This window comes from Geotrypetes seraphini, chromosome 16 (assembly GCF_902459505.1).
Source record: "Geotrypetes seraphini chromosome 16, aGeoSer1.1, whole genome shotgun sequence".
Classification (NCBI taxonomy): Eukaryota; Metazoa; Chordata; class Amphibia; order Gymnophiona; family Dermophiidae; genus Geotrypetes; species Geotrypetes seraphini.
The window spans coordinates 33,303,073-33,327,667 of NC_047099.1; the positions used below are offsets into that span (position 1 = coordinate 33,303,073).

At 44.3% G+C, this 24,595-nt stretch overlaps 1 protein-coding gene across 3 annotated transcripts in view; it reads right to left on the reverse strand.

The window, feature by feature from the left end:
- Positions 1-8,389: 8,389 nt before the first annotated feature.
- Positions 8,390-24,595, reverse strand: part of CD68 (CD68 molecule) — a 30,525-nt gene continuing 14,319 nt past the window's right edge. For 2 of the 3 annotated variants that reach the window (XM_033923062.1, XM_033923063.1), the window contains 5 exons: positions 21,196-21,665; positions 16,716-16,838; positions 15,301-15,373; positions 12,469-12,636; positions 8,390-9,394 (listed from right to left, as the gene is read on the reverse strand). In XM_033923062.1, the coding sequence (XP_033778953.1) occupies positions 9,255-9,394; positions 12,469-12,636; positions 15,301-15,373; positions 16,716-16,838; positions 21,196-21,665 (974 nt within the window). In that variant the 3' untranslated portion in view covers positions 8,390-9,254. The remainder of the gene's footprint in view (positions 9,395-12,468; positions 12,637-15,300; positions 15,374-16,715; positions 16,839-21,195; positions 21,666-24,595) is intronic. The other variant, XM_033923064.1, reaches the window with a different exon arrangement.

Sequence of the window (24,595 nt, forward strand, 5' to 3'; positions counted from 1 at the left end):
TCTCCATAACATATGTGAGCTTCATGGTGACCAGTTCAACCCAGAATGGGCCCGGAAAGGGGGAAGCTCACCAGAGGAAGAAGATTTTGACCAGCCCACCTCTGAAGCCAATGAAGGCCTTTCTATGGACAGCAAAGATAAAGCAGGTGCCAGGGAGATCCGAAATGTGATTTCAAAGAACTTGCATAATTAAAGAAAGAAGACTATAGGGAATAATTTTAGACAAAAGCATGTAAAAAGGAACCATTGATCTACATCGTTATTACATAATTCTTATATTAGTGCAGGAAAGGGCCTCTTTGCAGAGGATTAAAAGACCCCTTCCCCATTCCAACACGAGAATAGAATGTCAGGTGCAACTCTGGGTAAGAGCGAACAAGGACCTGGGTGTACTGATAGATAGGACCCTGAAACTGTCGGCACAATGCGCGGCAGCGGAAAAGAAAGCAAATAGAATGTCAGGCATGATAAAGAAAAGAATCACGAGTAGATCGTAGAAAGTTATAATGCCGCTTTATAGGACAATGGTCAGACCACACTTCGAATACTGTGTCCAATATTGGTCTCCCAACCTAAAGAAGGATATAAAATGCTGGAGAGGGTGCAGAGACAAGCAACGGAGCTAATAAAAGGTATGGAGAACTTGGAATACGAGGAATGACTTAAGAGACTGGGATTGTTCTCCCTTGAGAAAAGGAGACTGTGAGGGATTATGATTGAGACTTTCAAAATACTGAAAGGAATCGACAAAATAGATCAGGGAAAAAAAATTATTTACAGTGTCCAATGTGACACGGACAAGAGGACATGGACTGAAGCTAAGGGGAGACAAGTCCAGGACAAATATCAGGAAGTTCTGCTTCACGCAACGAGTGGTGGACACCTGGAATGCTCTCCCAGAGGAGGTTATTGCGCAATCCACCGTTCTAGGATTTAAAAGCAAGCTAGATGCACATCTCCTTACGAAAGGCATAGAGGGATACGGGTGACTAAAATTACGCCAGGTGTACACCTGGCTGGGCCTCCGCGTGTGCGGATCGCCGGACTTGATGGACTGAAGGTCTGATCTGGAGATGGCAGTTCTTTTGTTCTTATAAAATACATTATGGCATCATGGTAGGGGCTTTCTTTGCTGATTTGAAAGCAAGCCATTTGTACTGTCTTGCCCTGTGATAATTTTAAAGAGTATTACAGATGATTCTGCTTTGTCAGGGCAATATAGATCAGTCCCCCTCCCCACCACCGTTCCATTATACACTATAACATGGCACTTATCAGGCCAGATGTGGCTTGCGCTTCGACTCGGCAAAGCACAGTTCTCTTGTAGGTATGGGATTAATATTCAAAAGATTTGATTGGTTAACTTTGGAAATTAGCTAGCCAAACCACCAGGGTTTAAATTCTCTATCCCACTGAGCTGGTAGATTTGTTGTGTTTTTTTTACCGACATGTTGCCCGCAGAAAAAGAGAGAGGGCTGGAGGATGCTGATTTTCATTGCTGACAAATAATGCCAGAAAAGTCCACCCCGAAATAGAAAATAACAAGAGAATTAAAACAATAAATTATATTTAGTGATTCAAACCAGCACTGTGGTTCGGCGAGCAGTAAATGTATGGAAGAGAAGCCTAATGGTTAGTGTAGTGAGCCAAGGTCCTGGAGAACTGGGTTCGATTCCCATTGCACCCAAGTACAAAAACTTACCCTCCCCCCCCCTCTTATCAAGGTACGCTAGAGGCTATTAGCATGAGCCGCCGAGGTAAGTGCACCAACTCTCATAGGAATTGAGCGTCAGAGCATTTACCGCACTTAGGGCTCCTTTTACAAAGCCGCCCTAGCGGTTTTATCGCACGCACTGGATTGGCGTGTGTTAGCCGGAAATCTACCGCCTGCTCAAAAGAAGGCGGCTAGCGCACGCGACAATTTAGCACTCGCTATTCCGCCTTGCGGCTTTGTGAAAGGCGCCCTAAGATTGTGAACCCACTGGAGACGGAGAAAGTGCCACCGTAAGGTAGTATAAATAAATCATATGCTGTACTGTACATTTTTTTTAAAATTAAGGTTAAGCATTATAACCATCGTCTGGCCTCCTCCTCAGATGTTGGCATTGTAATCTTGAAGCAGGGACTCTAGATCATTTGTTATTCTATTGTCCCTTTATCACGACCTTTTGGAAATCAATTTGGGACCAAATAAATTGTTTATTGGAGAATCATGTGGCATTATCGTATGATACGATTCTATTTGGTATGTCAATGAGAACAAAGAGCCAAATTTCATCAGACAATAACAAACTTTTATTGACAGGAGACGCCATACAACATATCACAAGTAATTGGAAGAATTGCAGTAGACTCAATTATAATTTCTGGTGGAATTCGTTGTGTCACATTTATAAAATGGAAAGAACAATTGCTATACGAAAAGGGATTTATAATAAATTTAAAAAGATCTGGGGGCCATTGACAAATTATTGCAATGAATAGAGACACCATTTTTCCATTATAAGTACAATTGCAAATGTAGGGAGCGGGAGTGGTTATATATTTTATTAAATGTCTAGATCAATAGAAAATAATATTTATATGATATTTAGTTAAGGGATGGGTGGAAGGGAAGGGAGTAAACTTTATGTATTGAATGTTATAATAGAAAGAAATTCAAGTGATGTACCGTATTCAATTTCAAATGTTTTATTATTTATACACTTGATGTAAGATGAAAAAATGAATAAAGAATTATATTAAAAAAAAAAATAAATTAAGGTTAATCATTATAACTCTTGAACCATCATCTGACCTCCTCCTCAGCTTTATCCCTTGTATATCCGAATTGTCCACAAATAAACCATAAATGTATGGAAACGGCTTACATCTGTCTGTTATTTCCAGTAATAATGACCCCAAATATCTGACTCCAAATAGAAATAATTAATCTGAGTCATTCGATAGCTGTCCGACCGTCTTGGTTGACCTTCATCGGGGACAGTCCTGAAATGTAATGGCTACCGGTCATTGTTTCAAGGTTTATTAAATATTTGATGAATCGCTATATCTTTATACAAAGCGATGTACATAATAATAAAATAAGTTAAGTTAAAATACATACAGTATATATAAACATTAGAAGTAAGACAAGACCAACAACAATTGGAAGGTTAAGGGGGGTTAAAGTTACATCTGTTATATTGAGAAACACATTTAAGGGAAAAACATTGAGGAGCAAGGGGATTCTTAAAACAAAAATTGATATAATAAAATAAATTTTATATATTAAAAGCCTGTTTAAAAAGAAATGTTTTCAGGGATTTCTTGAAGGAGGAAATGTCTTTTTCAATTTTTATGTATTGGGGCAATGAATTCCACCATTGGGGGCCCACTACAGAGAACATATCTAATCTACGAGTGCCTATTATTTTTAAAGAGGGAACAACTAATAGATTTTGGGAAGATGATCTAAGTGCGCGTGCGGAACTATGGGGAATTAACATTTTTGAAATGCATTGAGGTTCATTGAATATCAAATTTTTAAATATAAGGAGCAAAACCTTAAACTGTATGCGCTGGCAAATAGGGAGCCAATGAGCGTCAATGAAAAATGGAGTTACATGGTCGAATTTCCTGGCATTGTTGTAGAGTCGTCTTGGGTTTCTCGATCTATGGCGGACAGCTAAGGTCATATAGGCAAGTCTGATTAAGGAAATGTGCTGTCCTGGAAAGTTTTATCCAACGATATTCCCCAGGCTTAACTGGATAAGTCCTGCTGCATATCTAGATATTATCAAGATAACTTGAATACAAGGCTCTTAAGGGTTGGTTTTACTAAAACCTGCATTACATTAGCAAGTGGTTGCATCCATTAATGCACACTATTTATCATGTCCAATTTTATTTTTTCAATTTTCTAAACTTTTCTCCCAGCTCTGAGCAGTTTACATAAATTTATTCAGGTACTCAAGCATTTTCCCCTGCCTGTCCTGGTGGGCTCACAATCTATCTAATGGACCTGGGGCAAAGGGGTGGGGATAAGGAGTAGTGTGGATTTGAATCCACAACCTCAGGGTGCCGAGGGTATAGCTTTAACCACTGCGCCACTCTAGAAATCAAAATGTAGTAGAAGTGAGCCAGGTATAGGACAATGAAGCCATTGTGACATCACTGATGAGGTTGGCTCATAGGCATTGGTGGAATGAGACATGATGATGTCACAATACCAGCTCTGGTTACAGAGGCTGAAACTTGTCACACTATTCGTTCTGCTTTTTATAGCGTTCTCCCAGGGGAACTCAGAACAGCTCACAATCTATCTAATACACCTGGGGCAATGGGAGGATTAAGTGATATGCCCAGGATCACAAGGAGCAGCATGGGATTTGAACCCACAACCTCAGGGTGCCGAGGCTGAAGCTTTAACCACTACGCCCCTCTAGAAATTAAAATGTAGTACAAGTGAGCCAGGTATAGGACAATGAAGCCATTGTGACATCACTGATGAGGTTGGCTCTTAGGCATTGGTGGAATGAGGCATGATGATGTCACAATACCAGCTCTGGTTATCAAAGGCTGAAACTTCTCACACTATTTATTCAAGTTTCTATACCGTTTTCCCAGGGGAGCTCAGAACGGTTTACATGAATTTATTCAGGTACCCAAGCATTTTTCCCTGTCTGTCCCGGTGGGCTCACAATCTATCTAATGGACCTGGGGCAATGGGGGGATTAAGTGACTTGCCCAGGGTCACAAGGAGCAGCGTGGGTTTGAACCCACAACCTCAGGGGGCCGAGGCTGTAGCTTTAACCACTGCGCCACACTCTTCCCGCTGTGGGGTTTATTTCCTTATCGCGTGTTATCCAGTAGTATGCACCAACAGTACTAATTCACTTTTGTAAATCTAGATAGCAGGGGCATCGGAATCGAAACATAAGCAAGGGAATCGAAAAATTCCAGCTTAGGCAACCCTACCTATTCTAAAAACAAAAAAAAACGGTGAATCCCATTTTAATAGCAAAAGCTAAATGACGTCTCACGATGAAACAGATTTTTGCTTGGTTTTCTTCTTGCCATTTTTCTCCGTTTGCTTTCCTTCGCTCTTGTGGCTTTTTGTCCTTGTATTGCCTCCAACCCTTTCTCTCTTTACCTTTCCCACTGCCATCTTCACTTTTCCTATCCCCCTTTCTTCACAACCTCTAACTCAGATTTGCTTGCTCCTTCCCTCAGTCATCTGCATCACACGCCCTTCGCCTTGTTCCCTCTCCTGTGTTTATTTGGGTTTTTAGCGCTTCCTTCCAAAGGAGCCCAGAACAGATCACAAATCAGGTACTCGAGCATTTCCTCTATCTGTCCCAGAAGGCTCAGAGTCTGTCTAATGCAACTGGAGGACTAAGTGACTTGGCCAGGGTCACAAGGAGCAGTGCAGGGTTTGAACCCACAACCTCGGGGGTGCTAAAATTTTAGCTCCACCCACTAGGCCACACGGTAGCAAGTCAAATGCGCGCAAGACAAAAGCATGCGGACAATTGCCCGAAGACAACTGAGTGCAAGACAACTTAGCTTTTCAAAATCCTCTACATTGCATCAGGCAGGAGGAAATGCGCACAACTTCAGGGCTGGCTCCCTGTCTTGGTACAGAATAGAGAGTTGCACGGGGACAGAAATCCCACCCATCCCCGTCTGTCCCCGCCAGGATCCTCTCCGTCCCCGCCCATCCCCGCCAGGATCCTCTCCGTCCCCACCCGCCCCCGCCAGGATTCTCTCCGTCTCCACCTGTCCCCGCAAGGAATTGCCTCCATCCCCGCCCGTCCCCATAAAAAGCAGCAATTACTTCTGACAGGATCATCAATTCCACAGTTTCTTTTGCTGTTTTCCTTGTGGAATCTCTTTGGTGGAACCCTTTTTTTGTTTTCTGTTCAGGTAATTAACTTATAAACCCCCTCTTTTACTAAGGCTGTCGTGTCCATTATATTATATGGACGAACCCTGCTTCCAAAGCCTTCCATCCCCGTGGGAGTCCCGTTGGCCAGAGGGGGATCCCCGTGGGAGTCCCGTGGGTTAGGGGGGATTCCTGCGGGAACCCCGCGATCCCCGTTCCCGTGCAGACCTCTAGTACAGAAACACTTTTAGAAGTTTTCTGAACCTGAGCTACTGGAAGACAGTTGTATTGGATTGTAAGCTCTCTCGAGCAGGGACCGCCTCTTGCATGTTTAATGTACAGCACTGCGTTCATTTGTTAGTGCTTTAGAAATAATAAATAATAGCAGTAATATTACTATTTAACAAGTTAAAAAAAAAAAAGTGAATACCGCAAGTGCACAAGTTTAAAATGATTGATTTATTGCCATTTTGAAGAAATTCACCCAAGGAAGTGTTTGGAATCGGCAAAAGACAATTAACTGCAATGAACAATGTCAGCACAATGCGCTTTAAAAAAAACCTCTTAACAGATAGCATAGGACAGACATGAGCAAACTACGGCCTGTGGACCATATTGGGCCCATTTAGGTTTTTAATCCGGCACTTGAACCCCCCCCCCCCTCCGTAACCTTTAAATTGTGCTGGTCCAGTAGCGCACAAGGCAGGCACGAGCTTATAGCGCTCCAGCCTGGGCCCGCTCCTTGAATGGCTGCTAGAGTTCTCTGCATGGAAATCATTATTAGCTGAATCTTTAATCTCGGCCTCACATGTAGACGGCAGGCCATAAGGGACTATGTGAAAAAAGACATGAGAACTCCCAGAGGCCAGTCTCTGCGTGCAGTGCAAAGCTGAAGGAATGCAGACCAATGCAGTCTGTGTTGTGCTGAGCAAAGCTGAAGAGAAAGGCGAACCAGTCTCCACACACCAAGAAAAAACAGTGGGGACGACCGTAATGGCAACACGTTACAGTGTGTAAATAAAATTCTTTTTAAAAAAGTCCTTTATTAAAACAAATGATATTCGGCTGCTGACTTGTCACGTCCTACGTTTTGGCAATGTAGCCTGCATCAGAAGTCCCAAAATGATTTGAATCATCTAAGTCAGTGGTCTCAAAGTCAAACCCTTTGCAGGGCCACATTTTGGATTTGTAGGTACTTGTAGGGCCTCAGAAAAAAAAATAGTTAATGTCTTATTAAAGAAATTACAATTTTGCATGAGGTAAAACTCTATAATTTACTAGTCTTTAAGCCCGTTACATTAACGGGTGCTAGAATAGATGTGTGTGTCTGTCTGTCTTTCTTTCTTTCTCTCTATCCTTGGCCGCTCTCTGTCTGTCTGTCTCTCTCCTTGGCCACTGTCTGTCTGTCTTTCTTTCTGTCTCTCTCTTTCCTCAGCTGTCTACCACCACCTCTTACCTGAAACCCCTGTCCAGCAGTAGGCCTTCTCCTTTCCCTGCTCCCCCTGTCCAGCATCCGCTAGCCCGGGCGGCCTCGGGGCTTTTGCTAGGCCAGCCCACCTCGCATTATCAAAGTGGGCCGGCCTAGCAAATGCCCCGTGGTTGCTACGCTTGCTGGTCCAGGGGTGAGAAGAGGCGTCCCTGCAGCGGCAACGCAGGAGTCAAACCGCCACCGCCGCTCAAATCACTGCACGCGCCACAAGCCATCATAAGCCGTTCCACGTGCCGCAAGCCGCCCCATGCGCCTGAAATCAAATTTGGCACAGAGGCACACATCACGCTGTCGGGGAACACGGCGTACGCACGCTTAGGGTTTTATTATAGAGGATAAATCTTTTCCTTTTAGCTAAGTCTTAATAATATTGTAATTTATAACTAAAGCGACATATGATCAAGAAACTGTTTTATTTTACTTTTGTGATTATGTTAGACATACTGAAGGCCTCTAATCTAATGGGATACGAGTCTTATTTCAAAAGGAACAATAGGACCAGCACTCGCAGAATCAGAGTCGCCTTGCAAAAAGCGCAAGCAACACTGGAGCGAGATATCGATATCACTTTTCCTGCGAGGCTTATTCAGTCTTCTGTAGCGACTGAACTCCGTTTGTTTCACTACAGGACTTTTTAAGAATTTGATTTGCACACTGCGTTGTGTCGCCATGGTGTCAGGTCAAAAGCGCGCCGGGACAAAGGCGCGTGTAGACAACTGAGTGCAATGCGGAGGCGCGCGCCGAAGAAAATGACTGTTTTAAAGTGCTCCGACGGGGGTGTGTGTGGGGGGGAACCCCCCACTTTACTTTATACAGATCGCGCCGCGTTGTGGGGGGTTGTAACCCCCCACATTTTACTGAAAACTTCACTTTTTCCCTAAAAAAACGGAAACAGTTAAGCTTCCAGTATAATGAGGGCGGTTACAACCCCCCCAAACTCCCCACAACGCCGCCGCGATCTGTATTAAGTAAAGTGTGGGGGGGTTCCCCAACAAAACCCCCTGTCGGAGCCCCTAAAAACACTCTTTTTCTTCGGCGCGCACTTCCGTCTTGCGCTCAGTTGTCGGCGCGCGCCTTTGTCTTCGGCGGTTTTGTCTATGAACCCGTCTGGACAATGATCATTTCATTTTCGATCTTATTTTACTGGACCACTAAGGGCTCCTTTTACGAAGGTGCGCTAGCATTTTTAGTGCACGCTAGCAGAAAAACTACCGCCTGCTCAAGAGGAGGCGATAGCGGCTGGCGTGCGCAGCATTTTAGCACGCGCTGTTCCGTGCGTTAAGGCCCTAACACGCCTTCGTAAAAGGAGCCCTAAATTTTAGGGCTCCTTTTATCAAGGCGCGCTACGGGGATTAGCGCGTCGGACAATTCGTCACACGTTAACCCTCGTGGCAAGCCAAAATACTAATGCCTCGTCAATGGAGGCGTTAGCGACTAGCAAGGCAGGTGGTTTAACGCGCGGTATTCCGTGCGTTAAACCCCTACCGCGCCTTGATAAAAGGACCCCTTAGTCCCCGTCTATATCTCAGGGTTGACCAAAATCTGTGGTCCCAATAAGGTAGGAGAAACTGGCAGCATCCTGTTGGTTTTCCATAAACTTTTCTTGAACTTACCAATGATCCAATATTGTAACTCACCTTTTATAACTCTTTTGTAATCCGCCTTGAACTGCAAGGTAATGGCGGAATAGAAATCTCTAATGTAATGTAATTACCCTTCACTTTTCCCCAAACAAAAGTGCATATACGGTAGAATTTCCACCGTCCCTGTTATTAACAGGACAGCTACCAACACAAAATGGGAGATTGACACATCCTGCTGCCCCTGAAAACGTTTCTTTTAATAGTTCTGTCTATGACTTTGCTTGGTTGTGGCTAACACGGGAAGTTTTTAGCTTCTTCAGAGAGTCTGGTAGCCGCTGCGAGCTCTCTTTCGACTAACCAAGTAGGCGATGATAACGACGGCAATGAGCACGATCAAGATCACGCTGATAGCAATTGGCAGAACCATGTTGACAGTGTCGGCAGTGCATTGGTTAGCTGGAAAGGGAGAAGAAGCAAGGTCAAGCAATATAGTACTTATATTCCGCCATTAAACCCTCTCAGCTCTAGGCAGATTGCAAATTTAATATACTGAATAACCAAGAGACATCCAGGAATTACATACAATTCATAAAAATGATTTACCGGTTCCTTTAAAAAGATCTAACTCTTCAGCTGTTCAATCGGTTGCAGACGTTTCTTCAAGTTCCTTGAATCTTGCTAATATTTCTGAAACTTCAGAGGAAGAAGCAGTGGCATAGCGAGGGGCAGTGACGCCCCCTGCCGCGCGCCCCTTCCCCCTATCTTTTTAACTTCGGCGCAAGCAACCCCCCTACTGCCCGCGTGGGCTTTGGTGCTCTCTCTGATGCCGGGTCCCAGGCTTTTGGCACTCTTTCGGACGCTACTTCCTAGGTGACGTCAGAGTGCCCAAGCGGACGCGGGCAGCAAGTTGGTGGCTGCTCGCACCAAAGTTAAAAATGTACGGGGCAAGAGAAGGGGGCACGCGTGCAGCAGGAGGAGGAGTGGGAAGGGGGCAGGGAGGAGGAGGGGTGCCGTTGCCCCGAGCAAAATGGTGCCCGGAGTGGACTGTCCCCTTCGCTCCCCCCCCCCCCCTTTCTTACATTGGCAAAGGAAGAGAGAGGCAGTATCTCGGTTCGTAAGTACGAGTTTGACGTAAGTCAAGTGTCCTTAAACAGGGTTGCCTGTATATACTTCAAAGAAGGCGGTAAATGTATGCAAATTCTCTTGGTGTGTGCATACATGTATGTCTTTTCTGAAATATGACCTGGAAGTGCTTGCATGTGACCTTTTGGCACCATTTATTTATTTACTAAAATTTGATATACAGTACTACCAATCGCCCATATAATTTTATGAGACCTTTACTGCATGTAAAGCATGCTTTACACACGAATAAAATTTTATAAATTTACCCCCCAAAGTGTCAAGGACCTTAGCTAGCTATGTGTGAATGGTACAGCCACACAGGGTTCAAGTTTCAAGTTTATTAGGATTTTATATATACCGCCTATCAAGGTTATCTAAGCGGTCTTTACAATCAGGTACTCAAGCATTTTCCCTCTCTGTCCCGGTGGGCTCACAATCTGTCTAATGTACCTGGGGCTATGGAGGACTGAGTGACTTGCTCAGGGTCACAAGGAGCAGCGCGGGCTTTGAACCCACAACCCCAGGATGCTGAGGCTGTAGCTCCAACCATTGCTACATTGAGGGAAGTTGTGGTACCAAATTTGCACCCTGTCCCTTGGCTTCTCTTGCTGGCGTGAACCAAAGCGGGCGAGGTGGGAATGCACGGGAAGCATCTGAGAGTGTTTCACATGGCATGTTTGAGTCTTGCAACGCTGGCTAATTGTGGGAGGGGGCAGCGGCCACTGTGGTCTTTTCTCCGATGCTGGTCAGTCATTGAGCATCTGGGAAGGTTGCCTTTGTCAGACACCGGTCAGTCACTGGGTGCTCGGTGCGGTGATGCTCTCTGATACTGGTCAGTCAGATTTACAGACGCACATAAGAATTTTATAGGTTCTAGAGCAGTGGTCTCAAACTCACGGCCCCGGGGGCCACATGCGGCCCTGCCAGGTACTATTTTGAGGCCCTCGGTATGTTTATCATAACCACAAAAGTAAAATAAAACAGTTTCTCGATCATATGTCTCTTTAGCTATAAATTACAATATTAATATTAAGACTTAGCAAAAAGGAAAGATTTATAAACCATAAAGAGTTTTATCTCATGCAAAATTGTCATTTCTTTAATAAGACATTAACTATTTTTTTCTGAGGCTCTCCAAATCCAAAATGTGGCCCTGCAAAGGGTTTGAGACCACTGCTCTAGAGTGACCGTTTCTTTCTTTGTTAATTTTATTTAAAAAAATTATACCCCACTTAATCCTAAGCGGTTCACAAGATACACAGTTTTAAAAAAACAATACAATGAATATTTAAAAAATACTGTCCAACGGTATTATTAAAGTAAATAGCTTTCAGGAAAAGGCCTCTATAAACAAAGCCGTTTTTAACACCTTTGTAAATCTCCGAATGTCATAGAGCATCTTAAGTGACCCTGTCAGATTATTCCATAGTAGCACCCCTGCCACTGAGATTACTGAAGCTCTAATTTTTTGTGTAATATACGTTTGTCAGCCCTTCACTAACTACCCGTAGTGTCTCCTCTGACCTCAGGGCCCAACCTGGTTGATATACTTCCAGCACCTGAGTCAGATACCAGGGGATATGAAAGTGTATCACTTTAAAAATCGACAAAAGAACTTTATAAACAATCCGATATTTCACCGGTAACCGAGGAAGTCGTTTCAGTAAAGGTGAGATATGATCGAATCAGCTCCCTCCACACAACCGAGCTGCTGCATTTTGAACAACTTGCAAAGCTTTACATCTGGCAGCTGTAATCCCCAAATACAACGCATTACAGTACACTTCCCCCTCCGAATCCGCAGATTCGGTTATTCGCAGTTTTAAACCCAGAAACCCATTTAAATTTTTCGGGCTATATTAAGCCCTGTAAGCCCCCCCCCCCCCCTTAAGCCTTACCTGGTGGTCTAGTGGGTTTTCGGGGCAGGAGCGATCTTCTCACGTTCCTGCCCCGTGCAGAACGCTCACAGAAAATGGCTCGAGAGTCTACGGGAGCTCAAGGCAGCCATTTCCTGTGAGCGATCTGCACGGGGCAGAAGCGTGGGAAGATTGCTCCTGCTCCGAAAACCCGCTAGACCACCGGGCTTAAAATAGCCGGGGGGAAGTGGAGGTTACGGGTAGAACCAGCCCGAATGTTATTCGCGGTTTTTTAATATTCACGGACCGGCTCGGACCCTAACCCCCGCGGATACGGAGGGGGAAGTGATGAATGATAACAGTTTGCATGACGATCCTAAAATCATAATGTGGCAACATCACTTTTAATCTACTAAGCACTCACAGCTGGAAGAAAGCAGGCCTGATCACAGCCAACATTTATGCCCACATACTCCAGGAAGCATCTAACCAAACTCCACCCAACAGTACCTTAAGTTGCTTATGTATTGGAGCTCTCATGTTATTTACCTTCACCAAACTGTCCTTTGTTCAGGCTGAAGGCCTGAACCTGCTCCTGTATGGCCTCGAAGATCACAATTTTGCTCACATTTATCTTTGTGTCTTTACATGTGTAAGATCTGCCCAGCGGTGTCTCGTACTCCTGAAGGCTAGAATTCTCCGCATTAATATGAGTGTCTGCTCAAAAAAAGAAATAGAAAATAATACAGAGAAAAATGCATTTTAGACATGCAATAGAAGAAAATGATCAATGAAAGGGGATTGCATTGCAGTGAGAAAGTGAAAGGGGCATCAGCTGGCATCAGTCATACTTACTGTACCTGTGGAACAGCTCCTGTATTGCTATGCCCGGAACTCCCTCCCAGAGGAGAGGGTTCTCGGATAAAAACTGTGACAGAAATTCAAAAAGGCAAAGAGGATCCCTGTCTAGCAAGAGGATGAGATCAAAGCAGATTGGTCAACAAGAGAACCAAGCAGTCACCTTGAATTCTTGTCCTTCTAACATATTTCTAAGGCCATAAGTCTGGTAGATTTAAAGCAAACATTTTGAACCAATCAGGGTCTTAGGCCCCTCCCACTGCATCCCAAGATGCACTGGGAGGGGGAAGGTTCATCATTCAAGGCTGCGGACGTGTAGGCAGAAGGGAGTGGGCTTCCCTTCTGCCAAATCTGTCATTGGCAGGTACGGGGGAGTCTGGGGGTGGGATCCAGCAATGTTGGGGAGGGTCCGGGGATGTCAGATGGGGTTCCAGCAATGTTGGGGGATGTGGGGGAGGGATCGGAGGGGGAGGGAATGTTGGGGGGAAGGCTTTAAAGCTCCGCAGCTCAGCTGATCCTGACAGGAGGAATTCCCGTCAGTTGAGCCGGCGGGAATCCCCGAAACCGGCTCAGCTGATCGGGATTCCTCTGCCGTCATCAGACAAGGTAGTTGGGTTCGTCTACAAAATGTGCTTTTGTGTGTTTTTCATGTGGATATTTTTATTTTTGAAAATGGCCAAAAAAGACAGATGTCCTAAGGACCAAAACTTATACCTAGGTCATTTTCAAAAATAAAAAATAGACGTCTGGCAGTTTTGAAAATGGACATTTTCTCTGCTGGGTTTGTGGATGTCTTGCCCAAAACGTCCAACCTCAGACTTAGATGTCCTTTTGAAAATGCCCTTCCACGTGCAATTAAACTCTGGAATTCATTGCCAGAGAAGGCTGTAAAAGCTTAGTCAATCCTTTTTGAAACCCTGCTAACTTCCTAAAAGAAAAATTCATGAACCATTATTAAGATGGACTTGGAGAAATCCACTGCTTATTTCTAGGATAAGCAGCATAAAATCTGTTTTACCCCCTTGGGATCTCGTCAAGCACTTGTGACCTGGGTTGGTCCCTGTTTGATGAACCTTTAGTCTGTCCCAGTATGGCAACTCAAATGTTCTTAAGCGCTACAGTGTACCACTTCCTGTATGGAAGAAATATCACCACACCTTTCATGGGTCTAGGATAGTGTTTCTCAACTCGGTCCTGGAGTACCCACTTACTAGTCAAATTTTCAGGACATCCACAATGAATATGCATAAACTTGATTTGCATACACTGCCTCCATTATATGCAAATTTCTTTCATGCAATTCTTTGTAGATATCCTGAAAAGCTGACTGGCAAAGGAGTACTCCAGGACATAGTTGAGAAACACTGGTCTAGGAACGTGATAGCGCCCTCTACGGCAACTCAGAACAAGACATTTTAGCAGCCCCTAGTTCGTGTTAGAGGGAGAAGGGAAGGAGATTTGGGGGGGGGGCATTCACCTGCTAATAGTGAGTGAAGGTCCTTGGTGCTTCAGCTATATGTTTATTTGATCACCTTGATAGTTTGAAGTAGGGGATAGATTCCCAAATGGATTGGAAGTTCTCTTTTTAGAGGGCCCATAGTTTATTCGGGTTTTGGAAAGCCTCCACCATGTCTGAAGGGTCTCTGAGCATGTGCGGATGACATCACATGCATCAGCGAATGCTTGGAGGCCCTCCAGACCAGTGCGAAAGAAGAGACGAGGCTGTGTGGGGGTGGGGCTGAGGCAGAACAGGGCGGAGTGTGGGGCAGAACTGGGCGGAGCCATGTGGCTGGAGTTTTTTAGGTTAAAATATGGCAACCCTAAATATGGGAACAGTCCAGTCCAAAACTCAGTAGGCTCATTCTTAAATGGGAATGGAGTGGGGGAGAGGGAGTGTTGGGAGGTACTTTACCGTGTTTGTATTGTGGTGATAATTGTTGATTTCTTGGGAATTTATATATCCACATTGTATTAACTGAGTTGAGATAATATTCTTTGTAAGATTTTTCTTATGTATATTTTCTTCTTAAAACTCAATAAAAAATTATTGAACATAAAAACAAAACAAACCCAACAACAACAACAACAACCATGCAGCACAGTTTGGAGAAAGGGTGACTCTGAAAAGGAAGGACTTTCTTCCTGACCTATGGAGGAGAGCTGGCACAAGAATGATCGATACAGTCCCTAACATCAGGCCCCTCTCCTCCAAATTTTTAAAAACTCAATATTCACGATTGTCACGCAAACATCCTGCAAAACCGATGAGTTCTTTGAGTTTCTGGGGCTGTCAGGATCTATTTTTGTACTGCTCTTGGTGTCTCCAAGAAGCTGCTGCCCTAAGCGACCACCTAGCCTTGCCTAATGGTTGGGCCAGCCCTAGCTCTAAGACAAAAATGGCCGCTTTTGGCATTTGGAATCCTTGAAGACTGGAATTGGTTGTGCATTGCCTAGGGAAATGACAGGAGGTATGAATTTGAAAGTGGGCATTTGGAAAGTTAAAAAAATAACACCTCCACTTACTTGAGGTCTCCGAGAAGGAATAGTCAAGGCTGATTTGAACTCTGCTCAAGTAAAAGACTTTTCTTGTTGTATTCTGTACAAATGAAAGTGAAGAATGTTGAGTGGAAGAAGATTCAATATTCAAGATTCAATGTGAGCAGATAGAGAAGTTGACTTGTCAAGTTTCAAATTTATTGGTTACTTGATATACCTAGGATTGCCAAATTTTCCAATCGGAAAATCTGGACCCCCCCTAGACCCGCCCAGTTACGCGCATCCCCGCCCTGTAATACCCACATCCCCGCCCCCAATCCCACCTTAACCCTAGCCCAACCTGATTTCGGTTAGCTTCTCCTCATGTACTGCATTATTTTTTTTTAATGTAACTTATACTTAGCACCACCAAGGCCGACGCTAAAAACTGTGTTACAGTTTTGTAAAAAAAAAAAAAAAGGTGGGGGAGGGGGGGGTTTCATTGTCTGTTGTTTTCTTACATTTTTTTACGTCTATATTTTTGTGCCTTGCCTGGAGTTGTAGATAATACAGGCTATAAATGTTTAATTAATGAACCACCCCTTTTACAAAACCGTAACGTGGTTTTTAGTGCCGGCCGCAGTGGTAAACTGCTTCAACGCTCATAGAATTCCTATGAGCATAGGGGCTGTTACCACCGTGGCCGGCGCTAAAAAAAAATATGCTACGGTTTTGTAAAATGGGGGAAGGGATAAATCAATAACTCTTGCTTTTATTTTGGTTCTATATCCCGTGGTAGAGTGGCTAGATCAGGGGTGGGCAACTCCAGTCCGCGAGGGCCATAATCCAGTCAGGTTTTCAGGAGATCTATTTGCATGCACTGCTTTCAATGCATATTCATTGGGGAAATCCTGAAAACCCGACTGGATTCCGGCCCTCGAGGACTGGAGTTGCCCACCCCTGGGCTAGATGATGCTGTTATCCCTTGTGTCAGTCTCATTCCCCCCCCCACCCCTCATCCGCTCCTCCTGCTTTCTGGCTTGTTTGTTTTCGAAGTGACCAGCAAGTCACTGGGACTGGAGATGGATTATTAATGCTCTTTAAGGCTGTGAAAATGTATTTACAGTATTTTAATTTTGTTCATTGTATAATTGTGACTGTAATTTTAATCCTGTTTACAGTACATTTTTTCTAAATTTGTGAAAGATATTGTGGTGGAGGTGGTGGCGACAGAGACTGTGGTCGGATTTCAAGAAAGCCTGGGATAGGCACGTGGGATCTCGTAGAGAGGGGAAGAGATAATGGTTACTGCGAATGGGCAAACTGGATGGGCCATTTGGCCTTATCTGCCATCATGTTTCCATGCCAGTGTCTGCTGCAGCCAGTCTGAGGACAAAATAAAAAGCGACTAGTTCAAAATAACAGCCTGGGACATGAAAACATCTGAAATGGAAAAATCCCACCTTCTGGAATGTGAAGAGCAGATATCCTTCAGGGAAAGAAAGCCGCAGAGTTGCTGTCTGGTTTGTGCAGTTGCCAGATGCCGTTGTAAGGGGAGGGACAGGAACAACGAATGTCCCCCACTGCTGAAAGGAAAATGATTTTGCGGTTACCGAAACAGGAATCCAAAGAGAGATGTAAAGTCTTTCAAAATCTAGCACTGGATAAACTCAGGAATACAGAGCCCGCTACCTGCAAGAATGAATGACTTAGGAGTTGGGCCCAGAGATAATTACGGAGCCTGTCACCTCTAGAACTGGACAGCTCAGTGGCTGGGCACTTCTAGGTAGAAAATGAGACGGGGTCAATTTTGTCCTCATCCCCACAGAGGCCTGTGCAGACGAGGACAGAGCTTGCAGGGATGGGGCAGGGACAAATTTGTAGTTTATCCTTGTATTCCTTATGTATCTTTAAATAATTATGGATAAGATTGTATGTTTATTGTTTTAAATGGTTTTTATTTGTCCCCCCCAAATTATTATTGTTATACGCATTGAAATTACTTGATATCGCGTTCAAATCAAAACCTTAATAAACTTGAAACTTGTTCCCATATATCTACTTCTAGGACTGGGGGGGGGTTAGATGCACAACACACAGACGCTAAGACTGTGCAGATCGCCGTGGGCTGCTTTTTTGGCCGGTTCTGGAACAGCGATCGACGTTCCAGCAAGTTTGCATGCAAATGATTTGCGCAGAGGTTCGCCATAATCCCATCTGGTCAGTCGCCGTGAGAGCGAGTTTAACACGTGCAGAGCCAGATTGGGGAAACCTGATTAGCTAAGTGACTGGCGATATGAGCGACTAGCTCTGACCAAGCGATTTAACCTCTCAGCGGCCGGCTCAATCACTTTGAATATTGGTTTCTGTTTAGGAGCTAGGCACAGGGATACAGAGCCTGTTACCTCTCGAACTGAATGGCTCAGGGGTTGGGCACAGGAATACAGACTCTATTACCTTTAGGGCTGGATGGCTTAGGAGCTGAGCACAGGGACCCAGAGCCTGTCACCTCTAGGACTGGATGGTTCAGGTCCTGGACGCGGGGACACAAATCCTATCATCTTTATCTGAACTTTATCTTTATCTGGGGAAGAAAAATTGGCTGCTGCCTTTAACTTATTTGCAGAGTTCTCAAGAGAATTATTGACGCCGATGAAAAATTTGTTCCAGAGTAAAAAATCACAACATCTACTTTTTCCAGGACAATTTGAAGATGATAGCCATCGGAACTGGGGTTGATGACGGTTGAACGTTTTTTCACTCTTTGGCTTGTAAGTCTTATGATCATTTAACATCAGATCCTAATGCTTTTTGGAAAATATTCTTTATTTCTCTTGATACTTATTTTTTATCTCTATTTTTATTTATTTTACTTATTATTTTAATTCTATCTTTAATTTATTTATTCATTACTTGTTGGAATATTCATTTCCATCTCTATCTCTACCACCGTCTTTATATTTTTTATCTTTACTTTTCATAAATTGTCTCTTCGGGTACTTTAGTTAGATTGTGAGCCTTTGGGACAGTTTGGGAATTTCCAAGTACCTCTCTTATTTATTTTTTTATTTATTGTATCTTGTAATGCATCATTTATGTAAACCGCTTAGAAACCTCACGGTGATTAGCGGTATATCAAAATTAAAATTAAATTAAACTTTGTCAGCTTTTCACATAGGAAACATTTCTAGAAAACATGCAGAAGTCAGAGACAGGCCCAGGCTCTCCTTCTGGCGCTATAAATTAACCACACACTTGTAGTGACATTGGTTTGGCACTTAGAAGGTAGAAACACAGGCCTGAAAAAAAATCTTGAAACCGCAGCAGACAAGCTTCTGTAGATGGCTGAATTTGTAGCGGCAGTCACATGGGGCTGAAGGGGCTTTCTTAAAGTTACAGGAGACCTCAAACTCACATGGGGCTGAAAAGTAATCGCTTGAAGTGTTTATTAATTTTTCTAGACCGTTCTCTCAGGGGAGCTCAGAACAGTTTACATGGATCGATTCAGGTATTTTTCCCCTGTCTGCCTATACCTGGGGCATTGGAAGACCAAGTGACTTGCCCGGGGTCACAAGGAGTCGCTTGGGTTTGAACCCTCAACCTCAAGGTGCGGAGGCTGTCACGCTAACCCCTGCGCCACACTTTCAAACCAAGTAGGGTAGAAAATAGCATGGCAAGCATTGTCTGACAGAGATGGTAAAACATAATCTATCTGGTACAATCCACTGTGCCTTTCTCAGATAGATTATTGTAACTCAGTTTATCTGGGCATTAAGCAGAGCAGTCTAAAACGACTTCAGTTAATACAAAATACTGCAGGCTAAGCTCATTTTTGGGAAACGAAAGTATGATCATGTTTCCCCTTTGTTGATCGAGCTTCACTGGCTCCCAGATCGCTTTAGCTTCCAGTTCAAATGCGCATGCGTAATCTTCAAGCCTCTCTATGGAATATTTGATCCTTTTGTCCCCTTATGTTGGGATACCCTTAGACTTTGCCATTTGAGAAACACACAAAGATATATGTTAGCCTTCCCTTCCTTTAAGGGAATTAAATCTGCTGGGAAGCTCAGTCGATCTTTTGTTTTCAAGTTTGTAGAGATCTGGAATGAACTTCCCGACTCCATTAGGCTTTTAGGCCCGCCGCAATGATTTCGTAAATCCCTGAAAACTTTGTTCTGGCAATTTTTAAACGGTTTAACTACAGCCTCAACGAAATGATAATATTATAGTTATTTTTCTTGTGTATTTTAGTTTTTAATTAGTTCTTCCTTCTCCTATATTTTCTGCTATGTACAATAGTCTTAATTATATGTGAACCGAGTCGAGCTCCACCGGGAGATAACCCGGTATGTAAACCAAAGATTAGATTAGATAGTTTAAAAAAAGCATGGCAAGGTGAGACATAGCAAGGCGAGCATCCGTTTGACAAGACGTGGCAAAAATTGGTACAGCCAGCGTGCATGACGAAACATAGCATGGAAGACACGGAGTGGCAAAACACTCTATTTTCCCACATAATAATACAAATTCTTTATTAAAAAATAAAAGGGAGTCCAGAGAAGAGCAACAAATCTGATAAAGGGTATGGAAAACTTCTCATACGCTAACAGATTGGAAATGCTGGGGCTATTCTCCCTGGAAAAAAGGAGACTTAGAGGAGACATGATAGAAACCTTCAAAATCATGAAGGGCATAGAGAAGGTGGACAGGGACAGATTCTTCAGGCTGTGGGGAGCCACAAGTACAAGGGGGCACTCGGAGAAATTGAAAAAGGACAGGTTTAGAACAAATGCTAGGAAGTTCTTTTTCACTCAGAGGGTGGTGGACACATGGAACGCGCTCCCGGAGGCTGTGATAGGCCAGAGCACGCTACAGGGGTTCAAGGAGGGTCTGGATAGGTTCCTAAAAGAAAAGGGGATTGAGGGGTACAGATAGAAGTGGAGGTAGGTTACAGAAATAGTCAGAAACCACTTCACAGGTCGTGGACTTGATGGGCCGCCGCGGGAGCGGACCACTGGGCAAGATGGACCTCTGGTCTGACCCAGTGGAGGCAACTTCTTATGTTCTTTTAACATTTTTATTATTTTATTAAATGACAGCAGTGTAATACATTTGATTAAAAATAGTAAATTATTACAAAGAATACACTTTTGTAAACCGCATAGAACTTTACGGTATTGCGGTATATAAACTGTTATTATTATTACTATTTCAAGCAAATAATATATAGAATCATAACTATGCCCACCCCCTTTCCATCAATTATTAATAATAATAATACTAAACATAATATGAAGATTTAATATCCATTTTTCCAGTACCTTTCCCTACTCTACCCCCTCCCATCCCAGATGTGTAATGAAAAAACTTAGAAGGTAATACAATATCTTTTAATGTGAAGCAGCAAATAAAGCCAATGGACTCCATATTTTGTTAAATAAAACACGAAACCCCAAACATTCTGCGTTCACTCTCTCATATTTATATGTATTACATATATTTGTCCACCAAAGTGTATAATTTAATCTATCATGGCTTTTCCAGTTTTTTGTGATCAATTGAACCGCAATTCCAGTTAAAATCAAGAAAAGACGGCTTTTAAATTTATCAAGGGGAGGGTCAATATGTAACATAGTTGCTTCGTATGTTAATGGAATATCCGATTCTAAAACTATATTTATTTGACCCCCCCAAAAAGGTTTCTATATCTCTCGTTTTTGTCCCTCTTCAAGTTCAGGTTTAATAAAATTTTGATTAAAACGCATTATCATATATTCAATGCGAAATACAAGTAGTTTTTACCGTTTGAATGCATCTTTAAAAAGAAAGCATTTAAGATTTCCTTTGAATCTATCTAAATTCGTTTCTTCTTAAATCTTCTCCCTGTTCTATGCCTCATCAAACTTCCTGGGGAGGCAGGTTTTTTTTTTTTAGGTTTCTTACCTGGCTGGTGGTGTTATATTGCACACGTAGCTTAATTCCCATTATGACTCTCAGACAAGTGTCGGAACCAGTGCTCACATTGTAGTCGCCAACGTTTGGATTGGTTGTGGGAGCTGGAGTGCTTGTGGGAGATGCCGTCGTGTGGTTGGCGGGAGGCGCCGTCGTGTGATTGGTGGGAGGCGCCGTCGTGTGGTTGGTAGGAGGTGCCGTCGTGTGGTTGGTGGGAGGTGCCGTCGTGTGATTGGTGGGAGGTGCTGTCGTGTGGTTAGTGGGAGGTGCCGTCGTGTGGTTAGTGGGAGGTGCCGTCGTGTGGTTAGTGGGAGGTGCTGACGTGTGGTGGGTGGTGGGATGAACCGTTGTGTGGTTTGTGATCAAAGCACTTGTGGTCGGTGTGATCGTGAAGGCAGGGATGAGTGTGGCAGATTTCTTGTGCGGACAACACTGCTGGTCCATCTGTGCGGAGCTGAGACCTGGCCAGAGAGAAAAACATTGAGCACATGAGATTAGAAGCAATGGCAGGGCCTTTAGCACCTCAAAGATTTGAGGCCAACCCTCTTCATATCAAGGAACAATTACCTCAACCTCACCTAATAGTCCTGTCATTATCACCTCAGCGATATTGGGAAGTCTTTAAGCAATGACTGTGAAAAGAGTCATCTCTGGGACTTGTCTTAGATCAGGGGTGCCCACACTTTTTGGGCTTGCGAGCTACTTTTAAAATGACCAAGTCAAAATGATCTACCAACAATAAAATTTTAAAAAAACACAACGCACACTGTACGCATAGAAAATGTTAATTATCATTCCTATTCCAGGGTTTTTCAAAGAGGTCAAAGCTGATGACTCTATGCACTATCACCTCAGTAACAACCATACAAAAATAGACAAATATACCCCCCTCCCTTTTTACTAAACCACGATAGCAGTTTTTAGAGCGCAGGGAGCTGCGCTGAATGCCCAGCGCTGCTCTCGACGCTCATAGGCTCCCTGCGCTAAAAAAACTCTATTGCGGTTTAGTAAAAGGGGACCTTAGTGTAAAATATAGACAGCAGATATAAATTGAGACACATTTCGATCACTAAATTAAAATAAAATCATTTTTCCTACCTTGTCTGGTGATTTCATGAGTCTCTGGTTGCACTTTCTTCTTCTGACTGTGCATTCAATCTTTCTTCCCTTCTTTCAGCCTGTATGCTTCCTCTCCTCCACACCTCATTCCCTCCCCCAACTTTTCCTTCCTCTCTCCCTGCCCTTTCTTTCTCTCTGCCTCCCTTTCCTTTTTTTCTGTTTCTCTTCTTTCCTTCTGTCTCCCTGCCTGCCCTTTTTCTTTCTTTCTTTCTCCCTGCCCTCCCCCAAGACACTGCCACTGCCATCGGGGACCCAAACTGCCATCGGGGACCAGGACCCAAACCGCCACCAATAACAGGCCCGAAAGCCGACGCCGCCCCAACCTCTCCCTGCTTCGGCCGACCAGCATCGCGAGGAACTGTTGGGGGAAATGCTGCCGGGTCCTGCCTTCGCGGAAACAGAAAGTAGGCAGGACCCGGCAGCAAGAAGAGGAAATGCTTCACTAACATGTCTCCCGCCTTAGCCCGTAGCGAACGCTTGCTTCAGGGCTCTCAACATGTGCGTGCAGGCTTCCCTTCTCCCCCCCTCCCCCTCCCCGGGCATAACTTCCGGTTTCGGAGGGAAGAGAAGAGAAGCCTGCACGCACACGTTAGAGCCCGGAGCATAAGTTCGCTAGGGGCTGAAATCTCCAAGCCGGTTTTTTGGGGGTTTTTTTTAATGTTCAGCAGCGGCAGATGACAGCTGGGCGGACCGCCCAGCTAAAAGGCCCTAGGGAGAACACTGGAGAGGAAGGCTGATCGGCCCGTAGATCAGGACGGCAACACGAGTGCGATCGACTCGAGTTGCCTTCCTGAGCTACTGGTCGATCGCGATCGACGCGTTGGGCACCCCTGTCTTAGATAATCTCACTAGAAATTGGATCGGATTGGTAGATGCCATCTGTTATCTGTGGATAACAGAGCAATGAAAGCTGTTTTCCTACCAAAATTATATTGCCACATAACCTAACATAATTCTATCACACTCACATAAGAACATAAGAGTAGCCATACGGGACAGACCAAAAGTCCATTAAGCCCATTGCCTCCAACAGTGGCCAACCCATGTCCCCAAAGAGTAAAATTTTATACTGCTTATCTCATGAGCATCTCGGAGAGGGTGAGAGCCAGAAGGCCTTGAGCCATGCGCAGATGCTCAAGGCCCCGCGGCAGCCCAGCATAGAGCATCAGCGGCAGGCACTTTCAGCACCGGCGCATGTATGGTAAGGACAGTGCCAGTCAGTGGGGAGGTGGGGGGGGGGGGGAGGAGGTGGACAGCAGCACTGATCTCGGTCGCAAAGAGAGGGAGCCACGCCGGTGGCCTCAGGGGAGAGGGGATTTGCACTGGAAGCGGTGGTGTGGTGGCAGCTCGCTTAGCGAGTCAATGCTCATTTTGCGAGCCCTTTTGGGCCGCCGCATGAGCGGACTGCTGGGCACGATGGACCTCTGGTCTGACCCAGCGGAGGCATTGCTTATGTTCTTATAAAGTTTGCTCGAGGGTTTTGCTCGTCTTGCAAAACGCCTGCAAACCGAGGTTTGACTGTATTTAGCAAATGAAGTCATAACCTAGCGACGCAGGCAGCGAAACTGGACCCCTCTATCTCCAACCTGCTGACAGCAACAAGAGAATTTAAATCATTTTGAAAAGATCTCAGAACTCTGCTATTCAAAAAATCTTTAGAGTCCTCTTAACTCTCTTTATCTTTAGAGCTCTCCTTCCCTTCCCCGCAATCTCCCCGGTGTCTCCCTCCCCTCTTTGCTATCTTTCCTCAATTGCTCCTCAAAGCCTCTAGTATGCATCCAACCCATTTTGTAATTTCCTGGAAATGTCCAGCCATCTTCTAATGTAATCCGCTTAGAACTGCAAGGTACAGGCGGAATAGAAGTCACTAATGTAATGTAATAACTAGAGAATGACACGGTGGCAAAATTCATCACCGTCCCCGCGGATAACCGCAGGAAACCATCTTCATGTCATTCTTTAAGGAGAGAGGGAAGAATCAGAGTATGAATGGCCACAACCACTGACCCACAAGCTTTGCTTTGAAGAATGCTGGTGTAGAAGGACCGAGGTTGAAACAGACACTACAGAATGACAGTCTCTGGTCTCCAGAGCAGATACTGTGATGTCATAATGCCTCATTCCACCAGTGCCTAAGAGCCAATCACATCAGTGATGTCACAATGGCTTCATTATCCTTGGCTCCCATAAGAATCAGAGTATGAATGGCCACAACCACTGACCCGCAAGCTTTGCTTTGAAGAACGCTGGTGTAGAAGGACCGAGGTTGAAA